Raw genomic sequence first — 20,459 nt, 5'->3', positions numbered from 1 at the left:
TGTGTGTTTTGAACACCTTGCATTTTGTGGTTAGTTATCTCAATAAGGTGTTCAGTGATCGTTTTGATTGGTTTGTTGTTTCGGGATTTGATTTTTTGTGTCTTTTTTGACCGATACAGTTCAGGCTTGTACAATAAATAGTGATAAATAAAAGAAAACACAGAAATGATCATTTTCAACGAGTGTTGATTTATTTTTCAAACTAATCCAGATATAAGCACATTAATTCAACTTTTATTAATTCGTAACTCAGTGATATGGTTTTTTTATATTTATAATTTGCATAAATCATAAGGATAAAATAAAAACTTCTTTAACCATTGAGTCCTGCCATTGCCTTTGACCATAGCACTGGCTTCAGACCTGCAGTTGGTACCCCGCATGCTGCACTGCGGCCACCTAAAGCTCATAAATATGTAGGTTGGGTCAAATGCAGTGGACAAATTTCTCCCAAGAGGGATTAATAAAGTAGAGAGTATGAAAGTGGTGGAAATGAGACAAATGGAACATCAAAGAATATGACAGACTGCCAAGAATATAAATAAGTGATGGAGAGTTGCCAAAGAATAAAATACTGCATTCACTGTCTGTTTAAGTGGTAAATCATGAGCTGACCAAGGGATTTTCAGTACGAAGTGCAGAGATTGACTGCCTTCAGACACTCAGGATCACAGCAATAAAACCGCTGACATGGGAAGATGGAGCTATAGCACCAGTCTAGCCCATCCTTCACATGATTCTTAATGGCTTTCTTCAGAAAGACAAACATGGCAGGCGGACCAGGAGCCACAGGCATGGCCATTTCCTTCAAAGTTATCGGCCCCAATCATGTTCATCAAAGCGATGGGCTGGTCAGAGAAATGATGGCCTCTGTCCACATGTAACATAACTCAGCCTGTGTCCACCACACTATTTATGATGAGCAGTTTAAAGCCTGATCTTTTCAAGGAGCTCAAGTAGCCTATTAAAAGTTGAAAGTTACAGTATATTCAAAGGCACTTAGAATACTCATGTGAGCTTTGCAAAGCACCAATAAGCACCCTAAATCAGTCAGAAATGTGTTAATTCACAAAGTCATTCTGTTTTTTTTTGTCTCCGATTGCCTTGTGCTAAATAAATGTTCCTGCTCCGATGTTACTGAGGTGGAGTCACTGCAGAGTTTTTTCTTGAGTCAGTCGTCGCAGCGCACACTGCCATAGAGTGTCCGGCTCCACAGCCAATTAGAAGAGGTGTGAGACCAGAAACGAGCTGTGGCTGAAAGACGTTGCTCTGTGAACCGTCTCCACACATTCCATGTTCGTTCCAGCCCCAGGAGAGAAGACAACCCCCTGAAAAAGAGAGGGGTCATGGGTCAGTGGTGCTGACAGGAGAGAGGGACGGGGCTGCAGCACTGTACCATGTCGGCTAAAATTAGTAGCCTTAAGAAAAAAGGCTGGGTGCAAAAAATCAGAAGGCATGCGGACACACACACACACACACACACACACACACACACACACACACACACACACACACACACACACACACACACACACACACACACAGCAATAAAGCCTCCCTGCTCTTCACAGCTGGTGAGCTTGTTGGTGGGTGTGGTCAGGTCTGCATCACAGAGGAGACACGTGCCATGGCAACACAGTTACCTAATAGGCTCCATTGCCATGGCAACAGAAGCGAGCTTGCTTTCTCAAGGGTAACACATCTTCAAGCTCTCCCCATCCTGCAGTTGTGTGTCTTTCATGCCATTTTTTCATTTCTTTCATCGGGGGGGTTTATTTGCCTTTCTGCGTTTTCAGCACGTCTCTAAAAAATTGGTGGCATTAAGGTTTGGATTTGCCAAGTGACACATATGCTTTCGCCAGTTAGTAGACCGAGATGTCATGCCAGCCATTTATGTCAGTGTTCTGACAGATATAGCTTATACATTACAAACACACATGTTGCTCCATCTTTAAGATACTACATGTATTTATAACTGGACTGCATGTGTCTCCATCTTTGATTAAGTTTATTCAGTAAATATCCTGGTTTTCAGTATTATTAGTTAGCTTAATGTCTTGACATGTTTCGATCATTGGGGGAAAAAGCCTTGTTTTGGTGCTGTGCTTAATTCATGGACTTACTCACAGGAGTACAGCACATCCGTGTTTCCATGGCAACAAAGTGCCTGCACAATATTCTGCACAACAAAAGGATAGAAATCAAGACAGTTGAGCAATAAGCCATTTCCTTGTAAACAAATCCTGACATTTGGTTTTACAATTGCCAGTTTAAAATATCACACCTAATTAAAAATACCACAGTGACACAATACGTATGTAGGACTTACACCATACTACAAGTACTATACAAGTTAAAAGGGGATCTGATGTAAGGGATTTGTCCCTATGCATTCCTGTTCAAAATGTTCACATTAACACACATCTTTCCTCAGACTGGATGACGTCTGACCACAATGATGAATTTCATACACGAGGAGCACTTCCTCAGGTGCAAATGTGCAACAGATATCACAAGTAGCATGCAATGCTCTCGGTTCCTTTCCATGTGACCTACTTCAGCACCAGAAATAGCAGTACTCAGGTCTCTGCTTCCAATTCTGTTTTGCTATTTCATTGCTCCTGCCACTGTGCTCCAGACAGGAGGAAAGGAGGACAGCATGGCACAAGAGTGAGGTGCAGGAGGTTCACATGAGCTCTCCATTTACTGGTTCTGCTTTCTCATCACATCACTGAACTTCTGAAAGCACAGAGCAGTGCTTTGGGAGAACTGCAATCACGACGGACACCCAGCATTAACAATTTCCTTTAATTATAATGGTATTTCCAGTTAACTATTCAAATTGGTCAGAACAAAAAAAATTGCTTGTAGAAATGTCCAGCAATGTCCAGCGTGTTCTCTCTAATGGAACCCTGTGCTTGTGTTTCAGCGTTGATCCGCGGTTTATAAATTCATGCCGATGTAAAAATAAAAGTGGGTCAGTGTTCAAAATTTAATGCAGAAGATTTTACTTCCAAAATGTTTGTGCCTACGGGAAAGCAAGAGACTTTTGGCAAGCCTGAAAAGAATAAAAGCAGATTTATTATCTTTGTAAATCTGACAAGGAACCACAAACACTCAAATATGTCTGTGTTTGTTTAGTATTATATAAGGGATGTGTGTAGCTGCGATGTCTATGTTCTGTTCTTCTGTGGACAAAGGGAGACTGCTCTCCAAAGAATCTGGAACTGGAAAAACATGCCAGTAAATGTGTGTGTGGTTAATTCAGCTCTTTTGCAGGCCTGTACGGGTAATTGCTTCTGTCAATGATACTCATCTATCCATGCTGTAATTACTTCCTAATGCAAAAGGTCACAGAGCAATGAGCTGACCTCAGAAATCCTCTCCAGCATTACCAGAAGGATTCATTTTTCACACTCATGTTTAACTGTAATGTAGTAGACAGCTCCCTTACTCATTCTTCGATTCAATGTGTATTCCCTATTCTTTTATTTATTAAGAGCCAGAGTCATGTCACGCCAAAGGTGAAGTCTCTTGTTTCAGGCACATGCAGTTACTGAAACTAAAACTGCAAGTTTAGGCTATTTTTGCTTAATTTCTCAGAAACCACTTATCCTTGATGTATCTTTCCAGTGCAGTTGTGTCTCATCTTAGATGTTTATGCTTATCAATATTACAGGTTCTAATTCAGGAAAACAAAGCAGTTTTTGAAATAACATACAAAAAGAAATTTAGGAGAGAATACACTCACCTACAATGGCATGGTTATGTTCAGATCCGCATGCGATCTGTAGAGAAAGGGATTTGAAAAGTGTTTAAAATGTGTGTTAAATGCAGACAACTTTAAGACTGTAATAGCCACAATTTCCTATGCCAACATTGATACTGAGATACTTTGTAACCAAATATTTTCTGAAACTGAAAAAAAATTCCATGCATCAGGATGTAGTCATCCAACTTTTATTCAAAACTGCATACAACATGAGTTTTTTTCAATATAAAAGCCCTCACTCGTCAGACGGCAGAGCAGAAAACTAGAACGGAAAAGCCAGCGCATTCATAAAAGCTAGAACACACCGGAGGAGTTAATGCAACTGTCTCAGGACGGATGTGTGCGCCTGCCTTTGATGACCAAAAGCTTTTATAAATGAGTGGCCTTTTTTCCCACAGTCCTCTCCTTCATAACTGCTACAAGAACTGAGAGAACACGTTTAAATTCTGATCCTGAAACCTACAAAGCTCAACAAGAGTAAAAACACGAGACAGAGCTCTTATTTACTAGCAATAAAAGTCATTGAATTATGTATCCTTGCTAATAGTTTAAACTGCTTTGATAAAGCAATGTTTTCGATAAAGCATACAGCTGTGACAAGCCATGAATGGAAACACATTGATTGATTCCTGAACCACTGACAGGTTATAATTTGTTACTCCAGTAATGTTCATAGGCCTCATAAAAATGTGACAGTTTAACAAATACTGACTCTTTGGGTGTATATGGACAGTGTTAGGAGGACTAACATGGTAGGCTGGGCTGAGAGATTCATAAGCCCAACCACCAATCCATCTTGCCTTTAGCTTTACACACGCAAGGTGACTATGCCTTGACATATGCCAGTGCTGCTGAAATGATCATGTGTGCAGTGGAAGAATGACCAAGAGATTGCCCTTGCCTGTCCCTTACATCAACTTTATTGGCAACAATCTCCTACAATACAGCTGCCATTTAGACTTCAGGTTAACTGCTGCAATCCCACGATGCTCTCACATAATTGCCCTTATGGGAGAAGAAGCAGTATGTGTGCGCTCTACCATTAAGAAGCTACTCTTAGTGGGCTTGGCTCTCATTCAGTCACTGTTTTACATCACACAAAACAACCCTCAGCTACCTGTTTTGTTTGTGGTTGTCTGCTGCCCCCTGCTGCTGTGACACAGACATTTACTGCTAAAACACGAGGGTGATTGCCACTGTGCCAGTTTAGCTGGTGCTAGCATGTTAACTGGTGATATTTGCATGAAATCAGTGAATATTCAACAAGGCCCTGCCCTGCTTTCTGCTCTGCCTCCGCCCCTCGAGTGCCAGAGGTTCACATTTTCACAAAGTGTTTGCAAGTGAGACAAAATAATGGATATCGCTGAAAACATCACCAGTTTATGTGTAATACATGTCTGTTTAAGCATTATCCACACAAATACGACACATACTGTATGAACGTAACAAAATAAAACGAAATAACGCACTAGAGATCTAGCTGGGATTCGAACCTTGGATGTCATGGACAAAAAAAGTTGATGGACCAGCTTCTACATCATCTATATCACTACACTACAGACCACTGAAATGATTTTGTGATTGCTATCTATATATTGGACTTTTAGTCTAAGTTAACACAGGTTAACATATGAGAGAAATATACACCCATGTTAACTGGTGATACCACAATTTAACACGGGCAAATGCAAGCCTCGAAACAGTAAAGTAGGTTCATCTTTGCCTCACATACCAAAACCTAACTGATGTACAACAAACAGGCCCCACTTAACACTTTGTTCCGTTCTGGGAGTAAAAATGAAACACGTCAGTCATGCGCAAACATAATCATTTATCATTGTTATTGTGGGCCATTTCATACGAAGAATGTGTAGGTCTATCTCAGCACAAACAGTCTCTTTCAACCTGTGTCACAAGTCAACTGATTATAGTTATGTTTAATTTCATTAGACCCATATTAGGAATCTGAAACAGCAACATATCTGAATATTATCAAACTCTCTCAGTACATAGAAGTTTTGTAATCATATACCATAATGACCATTTTGTGTCGTCAAAGTAGGCCAACAAATCATTTGTGGGATAAATAAAAGTCAAACTCTGAGAAAATAAGCTTCATCTGTTCTTCACTTCAAATCACTGCAACTCACTTCATAACTTAACCAGACTAAGATAACACTAAGTTGCCCGAGAAAACGAGGATCAGCTCTTTGCTGCAAAACATTCAATGGCCATATGGTCATAACAATAGTGTATCTATGGCTACCATAAGACAAAAATCGTGATTCTGGGTTGACACAGACATACTAGGGTCTAATGAAATTAAACACAACTATAATCAGTTGACTTGTGACACAGGTTGAAAGAGACTGTTTGTGCTGAGATAGACCTACACATTCTTCGTATGAAATGGCCCACAATAACAATGATAAAGGATCACGTTTGCGCATGACTGACGTGTTTCATTTTTTGTTTTTGGTATGTGAGGCAAAGATGAACCTACTTTACTGTTTCGAGGCTTGCATTTGCCCATGTTAAATTGTGGTATCACCAGTTAACATGGGTGTATATTTCTCTCATATGTTAACCTGTGTTAACTTAGACTAAAAGTCCAATATATAGATAGCAATCACAAAATCATTTCAGTGGTCTGTAGTGTAGTGATATAGATGATGTAGACGCTGCTCCATCAACTTTTTTGTCCATGACATCCAAGGTTCGAATCCCAGCTAGATCTCTAGTGCGTTATTTCGTTTTATTTTTTTCCATTCATACAGTATGTGTCGTATTTGTGTGGATAATGCTTAAACAGACATGTATTACACATAAACTGGTGATGTTTTCAGCGATATCCATTATTTTGTCTCACTTGCAAACACTTCGTGAAAATGTGAACCTCTGGCACTCGTGGGGCGGAGGCAGAGCAGAAAGCAGGGCAGGGCCTTGTTGAATATTCACTGATTTCATGCAAATATCACCAGTTAACATGATCATCAGCTAAACTGGCACACCACAACAATACGAATCAATACAGTATATCATGAATCTAAAACACACTACTACATGTATAAACGTTTGTCATATGCCTTATAGGTTTTTCAGTCTGTAGAGTTGTCAAACACTGATAAGTCTGACCTGTGTTGCTCCACGGAGGACATGAACCTCTGCAGGGAGGCAAGCCTCCTGGTTTCCACCGTCAGCTGAAGGAACAGTCGGTTGCAGTTCTGGGTTCTGACTGGTTGATGCTTGTCGGCCCAGCTGTCCATAATCTCCTCTGCCCCATGTGAACACTCTCCCACTCTCTGAAATAGATGGTGGTCTCGTTCAGATATGGCAACTGTCCTTTAAATCCTGTTCAAACTGATGACATAATATGCGTTATCATGTTTCACCTGTTTGAGCAACAATGTGTGTCCAGCCGCTCCACACACTGATAACTTTCTCTCCACCCAGCAGTGAGCGCTTCATGAGAGTGGGAGAGGACAGGAAGGGCTGTGTGGTGGTCAGCTGGCCGTGCTTGTTGCTTCCCCATAGAAACAAATCACCGTCTCCTGCACACCCAACACGAGCGGCATTATTTTTAATTCAGCAGAGGCAGCAACAGAAAGAAAGAGCAGTAATTGAGTGCTGCTGGTCAACTAATTACAGGACAGGAGGGAGGCCAGACATGATGTATGAACATCAAGTTAAAGACAGAGAGAGAGCAGCACAAAATGTTTTGCATATCTGCTTTCAAATTATAGCCTTGCGTATGTCCATTCAGTGAAATTACACACTTCTAAAGCATCAATAAAAACTGTTTAGGAAAAAAAGCTTTTGTCTGTTTGCACTATTAAAGGCTGCAAATCAATCTGTGTGCTCCAGTCCTTTTTTCTGTTGGAAGTTTGTTGTCCTCAATCTGAGAAGAACCCCTCTTTTATCTAAACTTGAACTGTTTGTTAGAAAGAAGGTGTCAGCCTTGGAAGCCATTTCCTATTGTTTCTGGTGCAAATATCTTGCTGGGATGCCTACATCCAAAATCCCAATACTAAATAATAATTTGGGCTGATAAATTAAGTGGATCTGCTGCGTTGTTTGTTGGTTGTGTTAACAATGTTTTCCAAGTTTGGAGCTCACAAACATTTCCAACATGTCATTCTTTTAATTTCAAGGCTGATAGGAATATGTTTTCTCAGTCAGGGGCTCATATTTATGCTAAATAAACCAAATGTAACATGAACTGTATATGCCGTTGTCATACCTGTAAGGCACACACAGTGCGCTGAGCCTGCAGTTACCATGTGTGAAGTCTTATGATCCAGACCTGCAACATAGGCACAAGTATGTGGTCACATTTATCAATCATCAGTAGCATTGTAAATTACGGAATGCCTAAAAACGTTCTTCTCTGTAACTATTTCTAATTAGTACAGAGTTTCACTTACCTGGTACGAGAGAGGGTACTGTAGAGCTGAGGTGTGATGGGACAGGGCGAGGACTTAGTGCTCTCTTAGCGTGATTAAAAAGACCACTTCCCCACTGATATACGCAGCCTGAGACTGAGGGCAGAACAGAAAATTAGGATTTGTGGATTGACTGCTAACTAAAAACCAAACTTGGTGCAAACTTACCAGTAACAGCTAGTGAATGTCTGAGTCCTGCTGCTACACTCAACACTGGCTCCTTTAGACTCTGAGAACAAACACAGCACATCTGCTTCAAAGGAACTGATCAAACTGATCATGAGGTGAAGTTGGCAGTTTTGATCACTCAGGATTGATAAGATAAAGGTATGGCAAACATTAGACTGGTTATATTGTGTTCCTTGAAGTAAAATACTTCTCCACTGATATACACAGTTTGAGTCTGAGGGCAGAACAGAAAAGTACAATTGTTTTGTGCTCACCTCAACAACCAGTAGATCTGCACAGTGTGTGACTGTTTGTCCAACACCTAGTTGTCCAAATGCATTGGAGCCACATGCCAGTACTCGACCACAATCTTTCGGTGTGACATAAAAAGAAAAGAAATATCTCTATATAAAAATCACACTGAAATATTCAACTTTTGGATAAAAGGTAGTTCCAGGCTTCCTCCGTCATTCCAATTTTTAACATAACATCAGTGCTATAAACTCTCAAAGCAAAGTAGGCAAGATTGCAGACTTATAGAAGGTGGGGCCTAAGGGGAAAGCTAGTCTGCATGAGAGCCCTCAAGCTATTGCTGGTTTTAGGACAACCGTGATCACTTGGACTGTAAGTCTAATACTGCATTCACGTCATATGTCTGTGTCTGTCATCAGACAACTCAACACAGTTGTGTGATTGTAAGAAAACACTACACTTACAATATATTGTAAAAATATTCATAAAATGTGGGTTGTATTACCTTAAAAGGTTGAACTAGCTGTAGTAAGTCCATATTTTTTGCTTTTTTTAGGCACTTCTGTATAAGCGCCAAGACAGATATATCAGCGCTTTCAGAAAAATCTCCTGGGTGTAATTACAAACTGGATGTTGACATAAATGGTGATTACAAGTCGGAACCTGGAAATACAGTAACTTCTTCATGACATGAATGTGACATAAATCTGTGAGGACTGATCCTATTGTCCAGATACTGCCATCTACTGTAATGTAGTTGCATTCTTGTATCAAACTGTTACAGCCATGTTATCCACTAATCACATTCTATTGCATATTCTTACATATAATTAATTGTTTCTTATGCATTCCAATTTCTGTCCTCTCTCATTTTTGGCTGCTGTGACATCCAGATTTTCCCTGAAGGATAAATAAAATGCCTATCTTATCCATTATCACGCCTATTAGGATCAGCTGGGGTAGAAGCTTAATCGTCGCTCATGAAACTATTATATCCTTCTAAACATAGTGCACGTGTAAAACAGAGCACCACATCCCAGTGTAAAATGGTTCTCACCACTGAGAAGAAGAGTAAAATCCCAACCACAGGCTACTGTTGTGACCCTCTGAGTCAGGCTGGGGCAGAGTTGAAGAGTTGAGATGTCTACATTGTGACCAAGTCCCAGCTGGCCTCGGTGATTCTGTCCACACACGAACACCTCTCCATTCTCTGCTCAACACAAAATACACCACAAACATAAGAGAACCATGCAGCTGAGTTGGCTGTTCATGTACAAAACATTTAGATCAGACAGTTACTTGGAGCTTGGGAGATGAGGAAAAGACATTAATAAAAAAGAGAAATACTGACTCCAAACCATAATGTATTTAAATAGTCAATAGATTGATTTTTTGTTGTTTTCCAGTAGCCTTTCACCTACATGTGATGTGTATATAATTTAAATATTATTAATATATATATAATAATAATAATAATAATAATAATAATAATAATTTTATAATAAATAAAACACTGCTTTTAAGATGAGAAAAAACAGAAATTAGTATAGATAGTTTTCTTTCTTTCTTCTACTATTTTTGTTGTATATTGTATTGCTGTATATTTTTGATGTCTGAAACACAGTGGTGTTTTATAATCCCATGTGGAATTGGCTAAATGTTTGTCAAATAAATATAAAACAAATTAACCATCTTAACTAAATACAGTCAACAACATCAACCATTAATTTATTTGGCCTGGAGGGGGCGCCACATGATCTCTGTAGCCTTGTTCAGACTTCACATTGCTTAACACATGTTATCAGGCTTGTATTTTAAAGGAAACGTGCGGTTTAGGAACAAACCAGTAACCTACCCGTGATAACCACGGAGTGACCCCCGCCGCCGAGGAGAGCCCGTATTGCCATGTTTTGTAGAGCAGTGGTGTCAGAGAGCCGGGGCTCTGACAGGTCCTCCACATGTCCCTGTCCCAGCTGCCCATAGCTGTTGGCTCCCTGACGGACACGACATTAATCACGTTAATACCGAACAGAGCTAGTAATTCCGAGTTAAATCTTAACGACAGTTTGTTTTCGCTGCACTTGTATGTTGGAGCTAGTTCGCTATACTGTTAAGCTAACGTTAGCAAAAGTGATAAACGTTCCCCATCGAAGTGTCAATGTGCTGGTGGTGAGTATGTGAGATAATTAAACTACACGGTCAGACATACACAACTTTAACACTTTAACGGTGACTATAACGAACTTACCCAAGAGTGTAAACAAAATTCCGGCCGTGAGCTAGTTTCCATGAGTAACGTTACATTATGATTTGCGACACTGCCGTAAAGCATTTTGCCAAGTAACATTGTAAACATAAAACCACCAGCGCTGTTCTCTTAATACATCCATGCATAAAACATACAAAAAGAGAAAATGCCAGGGGATTAGAACATAGACAAAAATCACAAATCAGTTCATACAACATGTTATATAGGATACAATACATATACAATACATTTATAGAAAATGGAAAATCCAGAGTCTTGGGAAATAAATGTTCAGACATCTTGCCAAAAAATAAAAGAGTGGGGACATGCCCTAAAAAGATGACATTAATCTTCTGGTACTATCTGACGAAATGAGCAGACCACATCAGTGTCCTATTTATATCTTTGTAGAAATGTCCTGGAAGGATAATCCATCATTTTAAATGTCCCTACCAACGGATGTTTGGGTTTGGTTCCTCAGAAAGTGAATTATGGATTTTCATTTTGTGAGCAGAAAAGCAATTTATGATTGTTTATTTCATATTTTTACTGATACAAATTACCTACCTAGAAGTACACTCAGCCAGTTTACAGTCACCTAGCTTAAACTTTATTTTATACTCTCAATTATATAAATGGGGTGGACAAATATATATTGAAAACACCTCTGAAAACGGGTAAAACTTTCATTTTAGAATCAGTATTGTTATTTTTTATTGTTCCCTTTTTAATAATAATGACACTATCTTCTTATCATATATGTTCTTATCTTATAGGTTTTTGTCATGTATGATATTTGCTTTTTTTAAGCACATTGAGTCTACCGCTGGTGTATGAAATGTGCTATATATGTATAATGCAACACAGTTCAACAACACCACAAACAGCCTCCAAAATGACCATAATGTTGAATTAACACGTCTCTTACACATACTTTTTAACCTATATGATGGTAGGATGTATTTAGACTGCATTAGTTTGAGCAAGATGTAACAGTTAACTTTAAACTGGCAACTGGGTGATTAAAGTTGTATCAGTAATATAGTTTTAATGTGTTAATTTGATCAGGTTTCTTCTTAAGATGGACAGAAAGACTAAAGTGTTAACATCCTGGAGGTGGGACATAAAGGATCCTTGATTTGACATGGAGATTTTTTTATTTTGGATGTTATATATCCCAATATTTACAAGCCCATATAACCAGTCACTAATTCAGTGTCCAAGAAACCAACACCAAAAATCTCAGTCAGTGTCACTCAATAATTCAGAATGGATTTTTTTTGATTAGACAAAAAGGTGATGTGACCCTCAGGTCAAAGGGATAATTGTTCTTACATTTAATTGAGATTACACAAACTCTAGTCTCGCTTTGCCAGACCCTCCTCCAAAGCGCGCTGAAGGAGAGTCTGGCTACTCCACACAGCATTCGGGGATGGGAGGAAAACGTGCTGTGGTTTAATGGCATTTCTTTAAACCAATCAGAATCGTCATGGGCGGTGCTAAACTCCGCACAGAGCCTCTGCAAAAAGTTGTGCGAGAGAAAACTCAGATTGGACAGGTAGTCTAGCTAGCTGTGTCAATTTACCCTGCAGAGATCTGAGGAGCAGTCAACCATAGTCCTCATAAATCCACACAAAGAAAGCGGAAGTAAACGGAAAATACATGCATCCAGTGGAATTTCCTGCAGCACCAGAGCAATACCAGAAGTGGAACATCAAGGATAAAGACTACACAAACTCGAACCTGACCATAAATATTGTCACCACTTTCAGGGTCCTCCTTGTCATCATTCTCCATGATCATCATCAGCATCTTCCTCAGCATCTAATATCCATCACCAAACCCCAACCCACCATGAGAACATCAAAAAGTAACAAAAAAAGTCAACCGGTAACAAACCATTTGACACACTGGAGACACAATTAACTCTTTAACATTTATTTATTTATATATATATATATATATATATATATATATATATATATATATATATATATATATATATATAATTATTATTTTTTCAATAGTTTCATTACATAGCCTACTCATGATGACTCATATTTGTTTTACAGTAGAAAAATAATGTTTTGATTTCAGGAGTACTACAATTATATTCACTTCAAGCGGAGGCATTCAAAATCATCACTGTAAAATAAAATAGGTCATGGTACATGGGCCAAGTCTGTCGTAATAAGTCAAGAAAACATTCTTATAACACCAATTTTCACTTTCATAATTTCCCTCAACAGCACACAAAAAGGAATATGATACATACACCAAATTAATACAAACAAGGTACATTTTATACACATCACTGAAGTGAGCAAGATTAAATGTGAAGACGAAGAAGTAGAAGAATACAAAAAAATGCACATGATAATATACAACAGCAGAGGTAACGATAGGATGAGGAAACCACATCTGTGTTTGTAACAGCTGGGAATTTTTAAAAGGTTACTAAAGTACCATGACAGCGCGTTGATGTTTGGAATACAGAAGCCGACTGAGCCAAGTACAACTAAAGCAAAACAGTGTCTCTGGTTAAGCAGCTCTTTGGGTTTGTGCATTTTACTGATATAAGTGGCTAAACATACCTTATGCACCTCTGTGAATTGTATAATCCGTATACCATGCAGTGGGGACAACAGCGTTTTGCCAAAAGCAGTGCACATTCATTGTACTGACGAAGGGCGATACACAAGCAGTATCTCTACAGCGGTGCTTGGGGGTGACACGGCAAGCGTTGATGGACTGTATGTGGATAACTCCAACTGGAATGTGGGCAGTCAGACACCCAGCTGCTTGTTCAGCCGGCTGAGGGCATCACCGACGATGTCAAGCTCGTGTCGAAGTTCCTCCACCACGCTGTTGATGCTGGGAGTGTCTTTTAGCACATCCACACTCTGGGTGTAAGGGTTGTATCGGACTGTGAAGGGACGCTTGATAGTCTTGGCAAACTCCCTGAAATGAAAATAATATCATCATTGAATTTATGTATTAGATATTTAATTATATATAAAACAACAGTGTACGTTGTAGATAATTCTCATCTATCCATGTAAGATCTATCAATATGAATATATCTTATGTTAAATTACTGAGAAACCAAGCTCACCTCATCTTAACTTTGGCCTCCTCAAAGCTGTCTGACACAAAGTAGACATCCTGAAATGTTGTGATGATGCATTCTTGTTTGGATGTAACTTTGGGGTCAAAAGGCATTATCCTTGCATTGCCAGAGAGTGCGTGCTGTAATACAGAAACAAAGAACAGATGTTGAAACCATTTTAAGTAAATACGTAATATACAGCTGTTCAGGCCCTTTTTTGATATGTATTCTATGTTGAGGCAATACATTTAATAGTGTGCAGTTAGAAAATATTAGGAGGAAGATTGTGCTAACATGTCCACTGTACGGTCCTGTTAAAATTATCTTACCTTAAGCTCACTGATAGATGACAGCAGTCCTGCTCCATATGCTCGCAGCTGTCCTTCTTGTTTGCATAGGCCAAACTCCACCGTAAAGAAATAGCACTGTAACATAAGAGTCAATGAAACAGAAACAATAATGACAATTATTTTAGATTTTAAATTTGAGAATAGGAAATTGAATTTGATTTGATCAGTCTCACTCACTGTGGCCAGTTTCTGAACTGAGTCATCTGAGGCCCCGAGTGAAGCAAGACCAATCTCCTGAGAGAACTGGGCAAAGCTTGGCTCTGCTAGCAGCGGGACGTGACCTAGCAGCTCATGGCATGTGTCCCTTGATAATAAAAAATAACAGAATATTAGGACCTAGAGATGTATATGAACACTTTCCCTTTTTCTAAATATAGTACTGTATATTACTCACGGCTCTGGGGTGTATAAAGGGTCGGAGCTGTGTCGCACATACTGGGTACAGTGGAAAACCCGGAAGGCCAAACCAGCGAGGAAGTCACGTGGGGACAGATAACCAGCCACAGGCCTGATGGTGAATCCACTGCGTTCTGAGACGATAAGATGTTTGAATCACAGATGAGTGAGGGACTACATTAACAAAGCTGAAAATACTTATGACATTTCCAATTTTATATTTGAAGTAAAAGTTAAAAACCTACCCCTGAGGAAACGTGACACATCTTCCAGCTGAGGGATGTTGTCCTCCCGAAATTCACAGTATTTTGATAGCAGTGGCAGGTTCTTCAAGTATTCCCGGCAGGCATGGGTGGGGTACAACTTGTTGAGCTCCCTGTACACAACTCCCCAAGTCTTCACTTCCTCCTCTGTGAACTCAATACGAGGAATGGGATCCCCACTGCAACAAGAGAGAATAATTCAATGAATATCAAGTAAAAACAGCACGTTTCCAAAATAATAATTAAAATATACAAGAAATGCTCACTGTCTGTATGCCATGGCGAGATCAGCAAAGTACTTTCGCCTTTTCCTGTAGACATTGTCCTTGAAACCCTAATGGAGAGGAAGATAGTTGGATATGAGAATGCTTCAACATTAAGGAGTTTCCTTTTTTTAAGTCAACCAGTTGTCTGATTTGTGCCTACAGTACATACCGGATGATCCGCATCCAACTCAGAGCCATACATCAGGACACGGTTAGCACACTTGTCCAAGTCTGAAATCTTCTTTGGGAACCAAGGTACATTAGACATATCTGAGTAGAGAGAAAAAAAGAATTAGTTGTTTGCTGATAATACGGTCTAATATAATATATTTGTAATACAGTGTCTTCAGGATTTCATTTACCTTCCTCATTGAGACAGGAGTTATCTGGAGGATCCATATCTACCACGCTCACATGCTTTCTAAGCAGCTGGATTATTTCATTCAGTTGTTCGTGGTTGCTGTCGCAGTCCACAAAAATTTCAAACTCAGAGTTGCGTCTTTTGGATTTCCTGGACTCTATGTGTACAAGGTTGACATGGTTTTCCTGCAAGAAACATGGATATTCATTTTTAAGTTAGCTACATTAACCTTATCATCAGTATGATAAATGAATAAGTTGCTATATATATATGTCATATGTATGACATTTATATGGTATGACAATGTTATTCTATAATGGAGAGACTCTATTCCAGGTAAATACATTAATATGAACAGGAACCATGACTATAATAACTTTGTCCATACCTGGAAGAGTTTGAGCGCCTTTACTAGTCCTCCTACTTCATTCTTGAGGGAAAATATTATTGTTGCTCTCCCTTTCTCTGATGTATTGTTTTTTTCTGTGTTTTCCTCAATTTTTGTGAAGGTTGATTTGTTTATCTGAAAACAGTAATGAAAGAAATAAACTCTTTTTAAAATTGTGGCATCAACATTATTGTGAAAAGAGCACTTTACTACCATGTTCTGTGCTGCATAGTTTCTCAATGTTACACAGTGCATTTCCCCCGACTGAACCATAACTTAGGGCAGGTCTTGAAGTGAATGCACAACATGCAACACCCGTAACACGTAGTACGTAGTGAGCTCGAGAGTCAGAGAGAACTGCTGCAGAAGTATCTAAATATTTCTGACACCCTGGAAAAACAACATGGGTTGTTTCTTTACATCCATACTTATGAAACAGGTAATACAAATACATTAGATACATAGAGAGACAGGGCTGATATTAGTGACCACAGGAGGCGAACCAACCCCGCTTGTGTATTTCAGCACCTTGGACAGCGCTGTCACGTTTACGCATGGCTGTGCACGCGCTGCACAGGCGGAAAATTAATCCTGCATCAGATTTTAGAAGCAGGACTGTAACATGCCAACAGCACAGAAAACTAATCTGTTTTGATTGGCTGCAATGTATTCTCGTTTACTTTATTCGTAGCATAACGTCTGATTCAGACACCGTATTTTATTCCTGTCATGTTTAACTACATTAGACTTTCGAAATATCACACAATCTAATAGATCAAACTGATTTGTGGAAAAGGAGTACATTTGTTAAATGCATTTAGTTGCTGCCTACCATATTCCACCCTTCGAGCATTGTGTAGACAGCGCGGCAGACCATTTTTCGGTGGACCCTTGTCGGTAGTATCCCTGAAAGCATTATGGAGACTGGATCAGGACGCTCCCCGGCGTCAGCTCTTTGCGTGTCGGTTTAACGAAGATTAACTTGTCTCTGTCTCAAAGCATCGCCTTACTGAAATCTCATTTAGACAGCGGGGAAGCCTATTATTAGCTCCCTAGGTTTAATCACTGCAACACGCCGCAGGTTTTAGGCTGCAAAGTGCGATGATTTTACGCACACATATTCTTTACTATATATTTAATATTTCTATACTCTTTTTTACCTTTCTTGATGTCAGCTGTAATAATGCAACGTATACACAGCTTTAAATTTATTTTCAATATGCACATTAAAAGTCCATGTGATTATTAAAAATTTTAATCTACAGTTAAGTCCAATTACAGCTGCTTAATTTAACCCATTTTTCTTTTATCCTCATTGTAAGAGAGAGAAGATTGTTGTTTCACATTTATTCCCTTTTAGATATGATTTAATGTGTGCAGCATTAGGCCACTGTTTGTCAGAAAAGGCCTACAATTAATAAATAACTCTGTTGAACATGTATAAAGTTTGCAGGTGAAGGTCACACACACAATCGGATTGCCTGCTGAAGACTTTAAGTCACAGTTTAGAGAACAATTTGTCTTCCACTTGTTCAATAACATGATTATTTGGTGTATTTTTGGTGTATTTTTAATGATTAATAATGTATTTTCAGCCTATTAAAAATAATAGGCTGAATCAGAATTTTAGCTATTTCTACGATTTATTTAGATTTCTACATTCAACATCGCTTTAGAAAATGTCTCCCGTCAGTATCCCTTTCCGTGTGCCCAATGGAAACATCCCTGCAGGTTGATCGGTTTATCTTTTATCTTTTTTTGTCTTTTATTTTGAAATCCGTGAATGGTGAACAGATTGAGCAATAATGAATCTTTTATGACATTACATTTTGAGGTATCCCACTTTAACCCTCTTAACCCTTTGATGCAAATTACACTAGCTATAACAAAACGGCTTAAATTAATCTGCGATGACGAGAAAGTGAAGGCTTATTTTATCTTATCTTATATAAGACCATCTCTGCACCGCTGTCAAAAAAGTAGTCGTGCAAGGAAACCTCTTCACCTTCTTGGTAATAGTCTCATCAAACGGGACAAAACAACCGTGCTTCTGACAGATGTCTGTTTCAAAGGATTAAACACTAGGCTTTTCTTCTTACCTCATTGTTCAGAAGTTTTTCTTCCAAGCCGATGTTCATGGAGTCAAAAGATCTTCCTCTACGCGGTCCTTCGTTTTTGTTTGAGTACATATTAAAGTGCTGCTGGGTTATCTACCTCTTTATGTAGTTCTTACAGGTGGATTATCTTAATAACCTCCGCTATGTAAAGTGGGCTGTCTACCACGAGAAGCAGCGCGCTTTGCTATTTAACCACGGAGAGAAAGAGGAGGGGGCAATAAGCTCACTCTCAGCAGCAAATGGAAAAAGAGCGCCATGGCTCACGTCATTAGGGGAGAAGGGTATCTTTTATTTTACCTAAAGGCCTGAAACAGCTTCAATGAGATCAATCACAAATTCAGATTTTACTGACAGAGAGAGAGAGAGAGAGAGAGAGAGAGAGAGAGAGAGAGAGAGAGAGAGAGAGAGATATTAGTGTATTGGTTTAGTAAATATTAGCTATTTTAATGTGTTAAGGAAAAAAAGTGCACCAGTTGTCATAAAAAGACATAAAGCAGGATGTATTGTTATATTTTGTTATGTCTAACAATTAAAACCAAATATGGAAAATGTTTCATCATATAGAGACTGATCGCATTTAGTTTGAATGCAGACCTAATCATTCACTGTGGACTCTTCATGTTGATACAAGCAGTTAATTCTCCTTGTTTGTTGACACCTTGAGACTAAGAAGGGGTCAAGGTTTAAGAGGATTCAAGCATAGCCCCCCTGCCTTCACTGTACTGTGATCCAAACATGCCCCCACCCCCTTTAAAAACCCTTTGCACTGTAAGCACTTCTGGGTTCTCGTGCACATGACATACATACTCTGCACGTTTTCCCGTCTTTAACACCATGACCCTTTTAATAAGATCAAAGCAATCAGTGGAAAAAGCTTTGGGGGCCTCTGCAAGCAGAATCAAGATGAGGGAGAACTTAACTTAAAGAGGCCTCATTACTTTAAACAGATAACACAAATGTTCTCTGTAAGCTTCAGTCACCTCGCAAGTAGGAAACCAACCGGTACCTCACAGCTCTAATGCAGTGATACATGTGGCTGATGCACATGCTGTTTGTCTCAGGTGGTCCTGTCCTGTGTCACTCGTGACATGGGCAGATGCTTTACACAACAAAGGAGCCAGTGAAGGGAACTTCCTCTTCTCAGGAACTGAATCCAGATCTGCTCTCAGATGTTGTGTTAAGACATAGCAAGGTCAAGCTTTCATTATGCAGCTGTGTTACAGAATAGTAAAGCACTGTAAACGTATTATGTGGGCATCCAATCTGTTCTGGTGGTCATTAAAACACATCTGACACCATTCATATTAAAGCAGGAACCAGTCTTCTTACAAAGAGCCTCACCATCATTAACTACATGTACCAGTATGCATTGCTCATAAAGCTAAGCATTACCAAAGTATGAGTGAACATGTTTACCTGACTGTTGGTTTAAGCTCTTTATCACCTCCACCAACAGAAGGCAAACATTTCTGCTTCAATGTCCAAACACAATATACCTGAGCTACAAATGAACAATGAATATTTTGTTCAGTTGAAAGGTCAGCTGAAACATTTTATGTCTCCATTTTAGAGTTAGCAGCGTTAGTCACATTAAGCAATAATAACTACAGCAAACAAATTATATATTATCAGATAGCAATCTTATAAATTCACAGACTGTCAGACACTCTCTGGTTTCTGTTGGCATCAAAGTAATTATTAGTGCTGAAACAATTAGTTGATTAATTGATTAGTCGATAGAAATCAAATAAATTGGCAATTCTTTGATTCAATTAATCATTTAAACTCAAGTCAAAACTCCAAACATTCTCTGGTTCTGAAATGTGAGGACTTTCCAGTTTTCTATTAGCTTTATTATTGCAAACTGAATATCAGTAGATTTTTGGATTGTGGGTCAAAAAAATCAAGCAGTTTGAAGATGTCCCCACTCTGGGGTATTGTCATGTAATAATAACTCAGAAACTGAAAATACCCAAGAACAAAATAATAGTATGATTAGAAATACTGTATATCATTAAAAAGAAACTGAAATGGTACAAACCAGTAGATGTATTTAATATTAAGGTCATAACAAGCATTTTAATAAGTAAAGATTTGAATAAGGGTACTGAGCTGACAAATCTAAGGAGAACTGCTCTCTCTGTAGAAGCATTGGTATTATGCTTTTTGTTGTTGTCCCAGCTATATAGTGATGCCACCTCCTACCTTGACAGCATCAGTTGTTGCTTAAACCTCTGATTGTCTTTGTCGCGTTTCCTCTGTGGTGGATAAAACAAATGTGCTTTGATTCTGACAATGTGATAAAATTAAAGTAGCTAATCCATACA

At 38.9% G+C, this 20,459-nt stretch overlaps 2 protein-coding genes across 5 annotated transcripts; both read right to left on the bottom strand.

Moving 5' to 3' along the window:
- Positions 1-169: 169 nt before the first annotated feature.
- On the bottom strand, positions 170-10,966 carry sergef (secretion regulating guanine nucleotide exchange factor). Of its 3 annotated transcripts, XM_078257190.1 has the most exons (12): positions 10,883-10,952; positions 10,490-10,628; positions 9,692-9,844; positions 8,658-8,752; positions 8,383-8,443; positions 8,197-8,310; positions 8,013-8,075; positions 7,165-7,323; positions 6,908-7,074; positions 3,752-3,788; positions 2,128-2,179; positions 170-1,328 (listed from the first exon to the last, which is right to left on the bottom strand). In XM_078257190.1, the coding sequence occupies exons 1-12, from the start codon at positions 10,922-10,924 to the stop codon at positions 1,172-1,174; spliced, it is 1,239 nt and encodes a 412-aa protein (XP_078113316.1). In that variant the 5' UTR covers positions 10,925-10,952; the 3' UTR covers positions 170-1,171. The 3 variants fall into 3 exon arrangements, with proteins under 3 accessions (XP_078113316.1, XP_078113315.1, XP_078113317.1); XM_078257189.1 differs by lacking the exon at positions 2,128-2,179 and having other exon boundaries at positions 10,883-10,966; XM_078257191.1 differs by lacking the exons at positions 170-1,328; positions 2,128-2,179 and adding an exon at positions 2,795-3,058.
- A 1,938-nt stretch (positions 10,967-12,904) lies between these two features.
- Positions 12,905-18,289, bottom strand: tph1a (tryptophan hydroxylase 1 (tryptophan 5-monooxygenase) a). 2 transcript variants are annotated; one of them, XM_078257185.1, is made up of 11 exons: positions 18,115-18,289; positions 16,016-16,150; positions 15,629-15,812; positions 15,436-15,536; positions 15,267-15,334; positions 14,983-15,179; positions 14,736-14,871; positions 14,519-14,645; positions 14,321-14,416; positions 13,998-14,131; positions 12,905-13,843 (listed from the first exon to the last, which is right to left on the bottom strand). In XM_078257185.1, exons 1-11 carry the CDS (start codon positions 18,202-18,204, stop codon positions 13,669-13,671), a joined length of 1,443 nt encoding a protein of 480 aa, XP_078113311.1. In that variant the 5' UTR covers positions 18,205-18,289; the 3' UTR covers positions 12,905-13,668. The 2 variants fall into 2 exon arrangements, with proteins under 2 accessions (XP_078113311.1, XP_078113313.1); XM_078257187.1 differs by lacking the exon at positions 16,016-16,150.
- Between the last annotated feature and the right edge of the window lie 2,170 nt (positions 18,290-20,459).

Source organism: Sander vitreus, chromosome 8 (assembly GCF_031162955.1).
Source record: "Sander vitreus isolate 19-12246 chromosome 8, sanVit1, whole genome shotgun sequence".
Classification (NCBI taxonomy): domain Eukaryota; kingdom Metazoa; phylum Chordata; class Actinopteri; order Perciformes; family Percidae; genus Sander; species Sander vitreus.
Note: the sequence above shows the minus strand (reverse complement) of the source record. Positions and strands in the feature narration are given on the sequence as shown.

What these genes read in the sequence shown, in the direction of transcription:
- sergef (XM_078257189.1), bottom strand. Translation starts at nt 10,966, where the DNA reads ATGCTTTACGGCAGTGTCGCAAATCATAATGTAACGTTACTCATGGAA. An exon ending in AATTTTGTTTACACTCTTGG is followed by an intron (nt 10,629 to 10,882) that starts GTAAGTTCGTTA and finishes CGTGTCCGTCAG; the next exon opens with GGAGCCAACAGCTATGGGCA. An exon ending in ACATTCACTAGCTGTTACTG is followed by an intron (nt 8,311 to 8,382) that starts GTAAGTTTGCAC and finishes TTCTGCCCTCAG; the next exon opens with TCTCAGGCTGCGTATATCAG.
- tph1a (XM_078257185.1), bottom strand. Translation starts at nt 18,204, where the DNA reads ATGTACTCAAACAAAAACGAAGGACCGCGTAGAGGAAGATCTTTTGAC. An exon ending in AGGCGCTCAAACTCTTCCAG is followed by an intron (nt 15,813 to 16,015) that starts GTATGGACAAAG and finishes TGTTTCTTGCAG; the next exon opens with GAAAACCATGTCAACCTTGT. An exon ending in AGTTGGATGCGGATCATCCG is followed by an intron (nt 15,335 to 15,435) that starts GTATGTACTGTA and finishes CCTCTCCATTAG; the next exon opens with GGTTTCAAGGACAATGTCTA.